Genomic DNA, 13,974 nt, shown 5'->3' on the forward strand with positions numbered 1-13,974 from the left:
AAATGTTCATTATTCATGCTAGAATTGTATTAACCGGAAACATAATACATGTGTGAATACATAGACAAACAAAGTGTCACTAGTATGCCTCTACTTGACTAGCTCGTTGTCATTTGATTAACGGGATCAAATCATTAGGAGAATGATGTGATTGACTTGACCCATTCCGTTAGCTTAGCACTTGATCGTTTAGTTTGTTGCTATTGCTTTCTTCATGACTTATACATGTTCCCATGACTATGAGATTATGCAACTCCCGTTTACCGGAGGAACACTTTGTGTGCCACCAAACGTCACAACGTAACTGGGTGATTATAAAGGTGCTCTACAGGTGTCTCCGAAGGTACTTGTTGGGTTGGCGTATTTCGAGATTAGGATTTGTCACTCCGATTGTCGGAGAGGTATCTCTGGGCCCACTCGGTAATGCACATCACTATAAGCCTTGCAAGCAATGTAACTAATGAGTTAGTTACGGGATGATGCATTACGGAATGAGTAAAGAGACTTTCCGGTAACGAGATTGAACTAGGTATGAGGATACCGACGATCGAATCTCGGGCAAGTAACATACCGATGACAAAGCGAACAACGTATGTTGTTATGCGGTCTAACCGATAAAAGATCTTCATAGAATATGTGGGAGCCAATATGAGCATCCAGGTTCCACTATTGGTTATTGACCGGAGACGTGTCTCGGTCATGTCTACATAGTTCTCGAGCCCGTAGGGTCCGCACGCTTAACGTTTCGATGACAGTTATATTATGAGTTTATATGTTTTGATGTACCGAAGGTTGTTCGGAGTCCCGAATGTGATCACGGACATGACGGGGAGTCTAAAAATGGTCGAGACATGAAGATTGATATATTGGAAGCCTATGTTTGGATATCGGAAGTGTTCCGGGTGAAATCGGGATTTTACTGGAGTACCGGGAGGTTACCGGAACCCCCCGGGGACTTAATGGGCCTTAGTGGGCCTAGGTGGAAGAGAGGAGAGGCGGCTAGGGCTGGGCTGCGCGCCCCTCCCCCCTAGTCCGAATAGTACAAGGAGAGGGGGGCGGTGCCCCCCCCTTCCTTCTTCTCCTCCACTCTTTCCCCCTCCCAAGTCCTAATCCAACTAGGAAAAGGGGGGAGTCCTACTCCCGGTGGGAGTAGGACTCCTCCTGGCGCGCCTCCTCCCTGGCCGGCCGCACCCTCCCTTGCTCCTTTATATACAGGGGCAAGGGGGCACCCCATAGACACAATAATAGATCGTTTGATCTTTTAGCCGTGTGCGGTGCCCCCTCCACCATAGTCCACCTCGATAATACTGTGGCGGTGCTTAGGCGAAGCCCTGCATCGGTAGAACATCAACATCGTCACCACGCCGTCGTGCTGACGAAAGTCTCCCTCAACACTCGGCTGGATAGGAGTTCGAGGGACGTCATCGAGCTGAACGTGTGCTGAACTCGGAGGTGACGTGCGTTCGGTACTTGATCGGTCGGATCGTGAAGACGTACGACTACATCAACCGCATTGTGCTAATGCTTCCGCTTACGGTCTACGAGGGTACGTGGACAACACTCTCCCCTCTCATTGCTATGCATCACCATGATCTTGCGCGTAGGATTTTTTTTGAAATTACTACGTTCCCCAACACAAAGGCCACTTCGAGAGTATCTCTCTTAAATACTTTCACATCCGTTAGTCCAAATAGTGTATCATAACCAACAGAAGCCAATTGGCGAACAGAAAGCAAATGATATTTAAGGGATTGGACAAGCATGACATTTGAAGAGACATGTCATTTGTGATAGCCACCTTACCCAAACCGAGTACATGTCCTTTTGATCCTCCGCCAAACATAATGCTCATAAATGGTTGAATAGCTTCCATGAAGTCGTAGAGCAATTTGCTATCTCCGGTCATATGATTGGTACATCCACTATCAATCACCCATTTTACTCCACCGGAGAAGGCAACCTACACACAATTATTACTTGGTTAGAGGCACCCATTTTGCAATGGGACCTCTCAAGTTAGTCACAAGGGTCTTAGGGACCCAAATAGCATAAAACCGAAATGCATTTCGAGGACCAACAAAATTTTCATAAAATTCTCCATCCTTAGTCTTACGAAGAACATAGGATGGAGGCATGAACTCTTTTGGCTTGTTGACAGTGGGCATGCCCCTTGTAGCCTTCCCACAATCAACCTTACCTTTCTCCTTGTGCCCTTCTCGTACAGAAGTTTCTTTTAGAGGGGTGGTGCACTTTTGAGAGGATGTCTTCTTCTTGCTTGTGCTCGGGTCAAACCCGAGTCCCTCTTTGGCAAACACTTCATTGTGTTGGCTCAACACCTCATTGAGGTTCTTTTGCCCTTGAGCACATGTCATGAGCCCTTTCTCGATTTGAGCTTTGAGAAAGCGATTCTCCTCAAGAATAGATGCTAGATCACTACTAGAGTTAGTAGTACAAGCATCAACATTGATAATAGGAGAAGAGTAAGCCTTGGCTAGAGTTTCAAGATAAGTAAGCTTGAGTGTCTCAAAACTCTTTGTAAGAAGGGTGAGCTCTTCTTCCTTGGTCTTGAGGGACACGGATAGAAGCTCACAATCCTTAGAGAGAGAAGCATTAGACTTTACAAGCTTACTTTTATCATTCATCAACTCTTCGCAAGAGTCGATAGCCTTTTTCAAGGAGGCAAGGTCTCTAGTATGAACATAAATGTTTGCACCAATTTTTAAGCATAGTTCATCATTGTGTGCTTCCTCATATTGGACTTTCCGCTCAAGGACTTCATATTTTTCCTTTTCCTCGGTGACGAGGGTTTCGAGTTCCTTAATGGAAATGGTGTGCTTACTCACCATCTCCATAAGCATACGAAACATAGTGAGCTTATTTCCTTTAAGTGAGCACATGAACTTATTTATTTTAGCAAGCATAGGATCATTTATATCATCATCCTCATAACTATCCTCCGCATCAAGATACTCATCATTAGGAGTAGGAGGAGTGAAAAGAGGAGGGTTTGGTCGTGGTGTTACCTTGACCTTGTCAGGAGAGTGTTGGTCCTCTCCATCTTCTACCACGGCCTTCGCCATGAGACACTTGTGAGCGTTGCCCTTGTAATCCTTCATGTAGTTGTAGGTGACAACTTCACCACTCTTGTTGACTAGCCTCAATGTGTTTTGAGAATCTTGAGCAACTCCGGCAACACCACTAACATCACCCGGATCGGATTCTTCTTGAGCAACCATTTCTTTCCCATCTCTCTTCTTGAGCTTGGAGTTCAAAGGATTTGGCAACTTCTTCTTGGGAAAGGTCTTGGGAAACCTTGGTTTGTCTTCTCTCTTCTCATAAGGGTACTCGTTTGAGAAGTGGTTGGTTTCTTCACAGTTGTAGATTTTCTTACTTTCTTCTTTTGAAATCTTCCCTTGAATTTTCCGGCGCTAAACTTCTTGACAAAGAGAGCCATATCTTCATATGAAGGGCCCTCATCGGATTCAACCTCATCACCATCTTCTTCTTCATCATCATCTTCTTCTTCTTCACTTTGCTCACCTTCACATACATGCTTAGCCTTCAATGCAAGATTGATCTTTGATGATGGAGTACCATGCATGGCAAGATGTTTTGTAGCATTTGCCTTTGACTCTTCAAATAGTTGGAAAGTGGATATGATGTCATCTGTAGTCATTTCCTTGAAGGCATGGTGTTGTCTTATGTCCCATACCATTTGATGGTGATATGGAGCAAGAGCATGGAGCACCTTGTCCACAAGGAATCGCTTAGTCATGTTGAATCCATCTTGTGTCTTGTCACACTCACACGACTCAATATCCGCGGTGAGAGTCATGAGACGCTCAAGGAGTTGATTGGGAGTTTCACCTTTCTCCATACAAAAGTTTTGCAATTGCCCCTTGGCAATTTCATATTGAGCACTCCGGAGGGTGGAGGTACCGGTCTTGGATCTTATAATACTTTCCCATAGTTCCTTGGCACTTGTGATGTGTATGAAAGGTTTCCTTTGCTTTTCAACCATACCTCTCCTTATACACATGGTTGCAGTGTCATTGAGATTCTTGTCATAAATTTCTCTTGGTGTAGGATTCTTTGGATCAACCACATGGTAACCATACTCCAAGATCTCCAGCATCTCATCATTTCCATATCGAAGATGATCCTACATAGCAACTCTCCACAAGGAAAAATTGGAAGTGGCATCAAGTAAAGGAGGTTTGCCTTGAGGGTTATATTTCGGTTTCTCAACTTGGGGTCTTGCATAAAGCCAAGGAACACTAGAGTGTTCATTGCTAGGAGGTTGTTGACCAAGTGACAGAGTAGGCACAGTTGGCCTCGAAGCCGCACCACCCGAAAGTGGGGCAAGCACCGTGGACAACGTGGCTATCCTCATTTGGACCAAGGTCTCAAGAGAAGCATCATGCTCCTCCTTTTGCTTAGCAAGGGCTCGTTCTAGATCCTCAGAAGTAAAGGTCTTTACTTCAGAAGAAGCCTCGCCTTTATCCTTCAGATATACAACAAGGGGAGTCCCATCGGGGTTCATCTCGCTCTAGGGCGGTTAAGCCACAAGAATAGAGCACGAGGCTCTAATACCAATTGAAAGGATCGAGATGGACCTAGAGTGGGGGTGAATAGGTACAATTACAAATTTTAATTGTTACTAAGAAATTTTAGGCAATAATGTGGAAAATGAAAGTGAGCCTAACAATTGCAAGTATGATACTAATGAGCTAAGCAAGATAAACAAGTGACACAAATATATATATGAGCAAGCAAGCATAAGATGATATAAGTAAGTGCTAAGAGACAAGTAACCACAAGTAGAGAGTTAGGGTTAGGAATAACCGCAACTCCCAGAGACGAGGATGTATGCCGATGTTCACTTCCTTGGAGGGAAGCTACGTCACCGTTTAGAGAGGTGGATGTTACCACAAAGGCACACCAACGCCACGAAGGCTCACCCTATTCTCTCCTTGAGACAACACCACGAAGGCGTTTCTCAACCACTAGTGGTAGACCTTGGGGTGGTCTCCAAACCCTCACAAACTTTCCGGGGGAAATCACAATGGTCGATTCCTCGCCGGAGCACTCCTACCACCTAGGAGTCTCCAACCTCCAAGAGTAACAAGAAGCACCACAAAAACAAGGGGGAATCAACTTTCGCTTTGGTGAATGTGTCGATCGAGCACTTCTCCTTCGCTTCTCGAAAGATCAAGAGCTTTGGTTGGCTAAGGAGGGAGATCTCCAAGAAATCGAGGTCTGAAAATGGAGGTGAGAGAAATGGAGTCGTCCACCCCTTCGTGAGGAAGAAGAAGACTATTTATAGGTGGGGATGAAATTTGGCCGTTGGAGGCAGATTTCTGCGTAGCCCGGAAGTTCCGGACCCCGGAAGTTCCGGCCAAGTTCCAGACAGGTTCCGGGCTACACAAAAGGTTTGCACCACTCAGTAGTACCCCGAAAGCTGCTGACACAGGGGACGGAAGTTCCGGTGCCCGGAAGTTTCGGCCGCCCCGGAAGTTGAGGGTGACGGAAGTCCCGGCCAGGGTCCGGTGAGGTTCCGGGCTACATAGAGAGATTGCATGAAAAAGTGCAGTTTCTCTGGGTACCCCGGAAGCTTCCCGGACCCCGCCCGGACATTCCGGTTCCCGGAAGTTCCGGCCGTCCCGGAGGTTCCGGCCTGAACAGAGACTTGGCACTAGGATATTTAGATCAATGTGAGAAGGTAAGTTGATTCCCCGGATGTTTTTATGATGCACCCCCTCTTAATAGTGCGGCTGCCCTAAGGACTCAAGAAATAAGAAAACTTTAAGGTACTCTTCTTTTCTTGAGTGCACCGCTTTTCCTTTTTCCAATAAGAGAGGAAATAACCATCCATGCTTCACTTTTAGCTTAATCAGGGCTGTTAACACTTAGAGCATGTGGTTAGAAACACAAATGAAGTTGTCATCAATGTGAAAAACACTTTAGTGCAATATTGCACTTTCAGCAAGCATCACCTATTCCCGCGCCATTTTTGTATGGCTAGGCATGTTTACGACCGTATCCGGGAGGGGGTGGTTGCATACGATAAGTATTTTGAGTGCGAGGATGCCATTGGAAAGATTGGCTTCTCCTCTTATCAGAAATGCACTGCAGCTATTCGGATGCTTGCATACAGAGTTCCCGGTGATCTCATTGATGAGTATGTCTGTATGAGCGAGTCCACGTGCCTAGAGTCCATGTACAAGTTCTGTAAGGCTATGATAGAGTGTCTGGCCCTGAGTACTTAAGGGAGCCAAATGCTGCAGATACAGCCCGCCTGTTGGCGATGAATGCCAGCCGGGCTTTTCGGGGATGCTTAGTAGAGGCAGTATAGGGTCCATGTCAAGGTTGCACTATCATACTTAAGGTCGTGGCCTCACAAGATCTCTGGATTTGGCACTCTTTCTTCGGCATAGCCGGATCTCACAATGATATCAACGTGCTTTAACGCTTCAGGTATTTGCAAGGCCTGCCGAAGGGAACTGCCCGGAGGTCAGTGCTAACATCAATGGCCACAACTACAACAAATGATACTATCTAGCTGACGGTATCTATCCTCAATGAACTACTATGGTGAAGACAATCTCCAACCCTGTAGGAGAGAAGAGAAAGAGATTTGCCCAAGAGCAAGAGAGTGTTAGGAAGGATGTGGAGCGTGCCTTCGGTGTTATGCAATCTCGATGGGGCATTGTTCGGTATCTTGCTAGAACATGAAGCACCAAGAAGTTGTGGGAGGTGACGACTGCTTGTGTGATCATGCACAATATGATCGTAGAGGATGAGCGTCCGGAACGTCTCTACGACCAAGGGTTTCCGTTTCAGGGTGACAATGTTGTGCTTGTGCATGGAGGAGCGGCAACGTTTGCACAGTTCATCCAATTTCATCATCAAATGCATGATTGAAAAACTCACATTTAGCTGCAAAATGATTTGGTTGAGTATATGTGGGCTCATGTTGGCAACCAATAGATGTATCTTTTTTTAAATGTATTTGGGACAATTTAATTTGGCACGTAAACTATGATATATTTATTTGGCTTCTAAACTTTGCTATATTGTTTGATTGTGAAACGATGTACGATGTTGTATTTTATTTGAATTATGTTTGAAAAAACATGACCGACCGGTCGCGAGGGCGAAAATGCATCCGCGTGTTGGAAGCACGGCGGATCTAAACGCAAAAATAAACGAACAACGAGCAGACGACCAACCCAAACAAACAAAAAGCGAATAAAGCACATGTCCGTTTGAGTTGGTGCGTTGGAGTTACTCTTATTAAGATTATACATATTATAGTTTGAGATTGACATGTACGTAATACACGGGACATCTTTGTCTTGGGTCCGCCCCTGATGTTGCGTGAAGAGGTTTGGAATCTTTGATATCCATTAGTTTGATTTGCATGTCCCTGATCCCAAGCCTAGACAATATTTAACTTCAAAGTACTCTAGGCATTCATATACTCTGCACATAGTACAGTTTTGCTAAGTCTCGGTCGACTAAAGCCTCGTTAAGTCTTAGTCGATACAATATCCATAAGATCTTACATTGAGATTTATGTAAACATTTTTTAGATTTTTTCTCTCTCTTACTTGTTATGTCATTTGGCTGAGATTTATTTAAATCTCATTCGATTAAGACCTAGGCACACCCCTACTCATAACTAAACCAGATCACAGACCGGCGAATACAACTACCGTATTCTACCAGATCATGCGGGGAGCAAGGAGCAACTGCCGGCGAACATCATATCCACGTCAGCGCGTGTCACCCCAGCTTGCGTCTCTGAGCACGTATGTGAAAAGACGGTGAGGTGGAGCCCGGCGCCGTTGTCGCGGAATCAAAGAACAGCGTGAGAAACTATACTAGCAAAAGCCAGAGCATGACATCCGTGTGGTGGTGGCCTAACGATTCTCCGATCTTCGTTATCAGAAAAAGAGGTAGGTTCAAATGGTCAAAGATGCAGTCACATTTCACCAACCAGGATGCCGCTTTCTCGAATTTTATATCCCGGCGGGAAGACTTGCAGCACAATGCTGGCCACTTAGGCCCTATTTGATTCATAAGTCTTAGGACTTTTTTTAATCTCAACTTATAAGTCTTAAATTTTTAAAAAGTCCCTACCTATTTGATTTCTGGGATTTATAAGTCTCTATAAGACCATATTACAACTATAAGTCCCTCTTTAAGAGTCTTATTTCATAAGTCCCAAATGACTAAGTCCCTATAAGTCCCTTCTGTTTGGTTTAGATGGGACTTATAAGGACTTATTTAATTCCCTAGACCAATAAGTCCCTGAAAACAACACCCTCTTAGCCGTTCGTTTCCTGTTGTTTTGGTGCATGTCGAATTAAGAACAAATGTATGCTGGCTTGTTTGAGACTGCTCTACTTCACCAAAATCAGTTTCGCTTCACTAAATTACTTTGAAGCAGTTTTAAGTAGAAGTTGTAGCACTACCAAAAAAATATATTTGGCTTCCATCTAGTTTCAGCTTCAAAAATGGGACATTTGATGGAAAAGATTTATTTGATTGATTGAGGACGGAGAAACGAAGGGGTATCCACTTACTTGTGGCAGTGGTGAGTAATTTTCACAGAGCGGCATATCGTGAAGCTACCCTACTTGACTTGTGTTTTTCGAAGCAGAGTTGAATTTTAAGGAGGAGAGCAGTCCCAAACAGGCCCTTAATCATCCTCTGAGGTTGAGTAGGACCAGGTAACAATTGTCTTCGTGGGTTACAGTATTCTGGAGGGCGTACGCAAGCACTCAGCATTTTCGCACACGCACATCTGGAGTACGCTTCTCTCGACATCTTGACTGGACTAACAAAATGACAGTTAGGCGTACTACGTACGTATACTTTGCCTTTGTCTACCGAACAAGTTCCATCAACCAGCGGACAGGTTCCAACCCTACAGTAGATATGATAGCTACTCCTAGCTAGTTACTGTAACTCAGTGAGCACAGCCCTCGCAAAAAAAAAAAAAAAACTCAGTGAGCACAGGGCTGAAGCAACCGAGTGGCCATAGACTCATAATAGGAGCCACGTGTGAAAAGTCGGGAGAGTTTCGTCTTGGCGTATACTACCTGCAGGCGGTACCCGCCGTGGTAGGAAGGGGTTGGTGCAACGAATTGACCTGCTGCTGCCGCCTCCTACCCTATCCTGGCCATGCATGCACTCGTGCGGCCCTATCACGTTCGTTAGGCTGGTCACAATGGACAAGAACATAAGTAACTTACACACTTTTCTAGACTATATTACTACCTTCATAGTGGGTAGGAACATCTATATAGTGTCATGTAACAATGTATTTATTAGGTTATAGACTCATTGTTTTTTGGAGTGTGTGATGTTCCAGTAACTTAGCTAGTTACCACAAGCACCTCTCTCTTTATTAAATATGTGCCACATAAGCAAAGTTGTATTGGAGTGTGTGATGTTACTCCCAAATTCCTCCTTATTGTGACCAGCCTTAAGATCGATCGGCTAGCACCTCGCGGTGCACAACGGGCGAAGCATGGATTATATAGTATCGTGTGGATCGTGGAGCAGGTGATGCCGTGACATCTACTCCCTCCGTTTTTATATATTTGTCTTTTTAGAAATTTCAACAAAAATATACAAAATAAAATGAGTGAATCTATATTTTAAAATATGTCTGTATACATCCGTATGTGGTAGTCTATTTAAAATCTCTAAAAAAATATATATTTAGAAATGAAGGGAGTAAAATACTCTGTCCACCCGCACGCGCGTGGAGATGAAGACCATCGCTAGCATTGTAGAAATACGCACGCGCATCAGAGGTCACTAGACTATGGGTCGATTAGCCAGTCAATGTCGTATGAGTATTTGTTTGTATAATACTACATGGTGATAGGTACATGTGCTTCCGGGTTGTTTCCGTATGTATCGGAGTGAGGATTAGTCAATGCATCCGGACGGATCCTCGCTCTCCTCCATGTTTTCAATTCTCGGGTCCGCGGGATTCTTAATAATGCGGGATAGAAAAAAAATATAAGATTGGAAGGAGATGCTATGTTGACCCTGCATGAATTGAAAACACAAGAATCTACAATGGAAGGTGTTTGAGTGAGTTCTCGATGACCTCGGCATATCAGACATTGTGGCGGCTGGTCGCCCATCATGCTCTAGCTTTCTCCTCAGTGGAGGGCATCATTACCCTTGAAAATTAAGATTTTTGTGTGACAACTACAACAAGATCCGCATTCCCTCGGGGATCGAGGTGCTTAAGCGGCATAGCCCGGGTGATGGCATTTGCCCCTCTTTGTGCGGTCTTGGAAAATGGGACCCGCATCCTATTCTCGTGCACGGCAGCACGGGTACTGTGGGCGTTGTTTGGATAGGGCACATATACAGAATCTGATCTCTACAAATCAGGAAAACGGTTCAACCAAATAAAATCTTGTTTGGCTACAATTACTAATCCACGTTTATAGGAAACTTGGTTCTCCAAATCCCCGGATTTCAGGTTTGTGAAAAATCGACTATTATCCGTTTTTCCACAATCGCGATCGCCATATACGTGATCGTAACAGCTTTCCTCTCCGCCTGGTTGTTTTCTAACAGCTTCGTGCCGTTTGTTGCGTTTTTTGCCGCTCACCTCCAGCCTCGACATGGCCGCCGTCCGTGTGGACGGCGTCGAGCAATCCCTTGAGATCTGCTCTTCCTGGTATGGATGCTCCTGGACGGCCAGCGTAGGCGCGGCGAAACTGCGAATGAGCTCAACCCGAGCAGAACCTATGCGGTGCCGATGAGGGATGCTCCTGGACGTCCAGCGTCGAGGGGCGGCGGACCAGCAGCTCCCGAGTAGAGCCTATGCAAGCCGACGAGGGACGCTTCTGTACGGCGAGCGCCGAGGGGCCATGAACAGCGTGATGAGCGCGAGCAGCAGCTCTCCTTGAGCAGAGCCTATGGGCGACCAGGGAAAGCCTCCGCGCACGAACCGCGAAGTCATCGAGGCCATCCCGTAGGGAGGAGTACCGGCGTCTACGTGCTCGTAGGTGATCTTAAGAATCCATCGACAATGACCAAAATTGAGTAAAGTAAGAGAGAGAAGGTCATGGAAGGAAGCAAATCGGTATCTATCCAAACAAGGAAACACACAAGCCAGTTTTACCCCTTTCCAAATCCAAACGTGTTATTATGTAAATCAGTAATCCAAAGATTAATTAGCAAAACCGATTTTGCTAAAATCCTGCTACAAACTCGTTTTCCATATACCGGCTGCTATCCAAACAAAGCCGTGGACTTTCATCTGTGAGGCACTGGGCCAAACTGGGAGGCCCTAGACTTTGGGGGGTTCCTTCAGGCCATAGCTACCTAGTCTGGGTGGCAGCGCTGCTTATTCTAACTTATCTTTTATGATAATGTCGTGGACGTTGTGGACGACACGTAATAAAATGATGATTGACCGGGCCTTTCTCAGCAGGCCTGACTCATCCTTCAAATTTGCACCTGCTTTCTGGGAAATGCTACACTTACAAACTGTTTAGACATGAAAGGAGTTACAGATGAAAGTGCAAATCTGTGGTTGGTTAGTTATGAGACCCTCAACGAAATTCAAGGTGGAAGAGATTAATGAAGAGCAGGAACGTTAGCACGTAACCTCTTTACTGTGCCCAATTCCTCATAAGTGTAGGATTATTGCCTGCTCTCTAGGCAGCGCGACCGTGGCGGCTCGGGCTCATGTTGGCTACGCTTCTGGTTACCGCGCGTCGCTTATCTTCTTCATCGGGCTGTATGTTGGTCGCCACTCGGTGGCTTTTTATCTTCTTAATTATTTCTCTTATGCTTTTTTTGGGCGTGATTATGTTGTTGCCCCAGCCATCATATTTGCTATTCCTTACTAGTAGATACAGTAAATTACATACATGTATTATAATTTTTTTACATGGAAATTACATACAAATTGCTGGACAGTATTAGATCCACACGTGATACGTTACGACGTATGTTTTGTATATGCGGCTGCACCAGGACGAGTACGTACGTGGGCAGGTGCTCGATCGCGGGCACCTAGATCTCGGCGGTGAGACATTCCACCTCGAGCTGGAACTTCTCCATGGCGTCCTTGGGCAGGCTGATGGGCACCACGGTGCCCTCCTCCCCCTTGCCGTTCTTGGACCTGGAGAAGTAGTTGGTCACGCCGGGGATCGGCCCCTCGCCGCCCTTGGCCGGCCCGCCGTACACGGCCTCACCCCACCCGAAGTCCACGCTCTTGAACCCGGCGTGGCTCACGTCCGACACGATGTACGTCCGCGACAGCGCGAACAGGGGCCGCCCCCGGAGCACCATCAGGTCCGCCACCGACAGCAGGTAGTCGTACGTCACGGCCGACTTGGCCTTCTTCACCAGCTCCAGCGCGTACCCCAGCCCGCCGGTGCAGAGCTCCCCGGCTGTGGTCGCCGCCACGGAGTAGGCGAACGCGTTCCCGTAGAAGCCCTCCGGGAGCGGCACGTCGCGGCGGCCGCGCGCGTTCACGATGAAGGACAGCCGCACCTCCTCGTCGGCGCCGTAGCCGAGCGCCGCCGTGCGGCCGAGCCAGATGCACGCCGCCACCAGCTCGAACCGGGAGCTCCGGCTCATGTGCGGCGGCGCGCGCTGCCGCAGCCCCGCGATCTCGCGTGGCCCGAAGAAGAAGGGCACGCGCGCGACGTCGCCGGGAGGAGTCGTCAGCATCCGGTCGACCGCCCCGCCCGCCGGCTCGCTGTACTCTAGGTGCGGGTACGACGGCTGCGGCGGCTGCCTCGCCATGAACATCTCCCTGCCCCATGACGGCGTGATCGACGGCGCGGCGGCGCCGCACGCCAGCTCGCAGACGGCCTTCTCGAACTGCATCCCGCCCGGCGCGTCCACCACGCAGTGGCAGAATCGCTGCCCGAAGATGAAGCCCCCGCACTTGAGCCTCGTCACCTGCACGTCATAGTTAAGTTAACAACATCGTTATTTACCTGGAGAAACAACTCGATCCATCTCACGTGACAGGGACACGTGCACGTTTACGTACCTGGATGTAGAGCAAGGGGCGGTCGATGACGGGCTCGACGCCGGCGACGGTGGTGCTCTCGAGGATGAACTGCTCGAAGCAAGGGAACGGGGGGCTCTGCACGTCCCCGAAGTCAGCGGCGGTGAGGTCCACGTCGGCCTCCACGAACATGACGCCCTGCGCCTCGCAGTCGACGACGAGCTTCCTCCCGGCCTCCTCGCGGAGGCGGCCGGCGAGCGGGTAGTAGGGCACGAGCGCCCTGGCCAGCGCCTCCCTGATGACGGCGGCCGGGTCGACCCCCTGCTTGTCCGGGTTGGCGCGGTACAGGTGGATGCCCGAGCTGTAGAACCGCATGCCCTCGCCGTCGTCGATGTCGGACAGCGTCTTGGTCTCCCGCGGCGTCTGCTCCGCCGGGGCCACCAGCACCGGCTCGCCCCGCCGCACCGTGAACGCCGGGAGGAGCGACGATGCCATCGATTCGAAGCGAGGTAGCTAGCTAGTCTCTGTGCGTACGTACGAGCGTGTGTAAACGCTGTGGGAAATGCAGTGCGTCGTGAGAGGACGCGGAGTGGAGTGAGTGTGCTGGGTGACCATGGCCGCGTTTTATAGGGTAAGATGTTGGGGTTGGTGCCATGGCCATACGGCCATTTGGTCGTCGGAATTCCGGTGTCTGGGCAGTAGGTGGACTGAGAATGAGATCGGTGGTCGTGTGGTGGGAGTTGGTCAGTGGATTTCGCCATTTAGCCATACAGGCTAAGCAAAGACCCGACACGCACGCGCGGGCGCACACAAGAACGGATTGGGCAGCAAGCAATGATAGCAAGCACGTACGTACTACTCCATTAGATCTCGTGCGTGATCAAAGTCGCGTGGAAAACCGTAAACAAATTCCCGGCGAGAAGGACGTGTCAACTGTTCGACGCCACTCTGGGTCGAGATTC

General features: G+C 48.0%; 1 protein-coding gene across 1 annotated transcript; it reads right to left on the minus strand.

The window, feature by feature from the left end:
- Window positions 1–11,901: 11,901 nt before the first annotated feature.
- LOC125523965 (benzyl alcohol O-benzoyltransferase) lies at window positions 11,902–13,628 on the minus strand. The gene is made up of 2 exons (XM_048689034.2): window positions 13,055–13,628; window positions 11,902–12,960 (listed from the first exon to the last, which is right to left on the minus strand). Exons 1-2 carry the CDS (start codon window positions 13,505–13,507, stop codon window positions 12,064–12,066), a joined length of 1,350 nt encoding a protein of 449 aa, XP_048544991.1. The 5' UTR covers window positions 13,508–13,628; the 3' UTR covers window positions 11,902–12,063.
- Window positions 13,629–13,974: the final 346 nt, after the last annotated feature.

The sequence above is a fragment of the Triticum urartu genome, chromosome 7A (genome assembly GCF_056163025.1).
Source record: "Triticum urartu cultivar PI428250 chromosome 7A, HENAU_Tu73, whole genome shotgun sequence".
In the NCBI taxonomy this organism is placed as follows: domain Eukaryota; kingdom Viridiplantae; phylum Streptophyta; class Magnoliopsida; order Poales; family Poaceae; genus Triticum; species Triticum urartu.

Coding starts and splice junctions, on each gene's coding strand:
- LOC125523965 (XM_048689034.2), bottom strand. CDS start 13,507: ATGGCATCGTCGCTCCTCCCGGCGTTCACGGTGCGGCGGGGCGAGCCG. Junction 12,961..13,054: donor GCCCCTTGCTCTACATCCAG/GTACGTAAACGT, acceptor TATGACGTGCAG/GTGACGAGGCTCAAGTGCGG.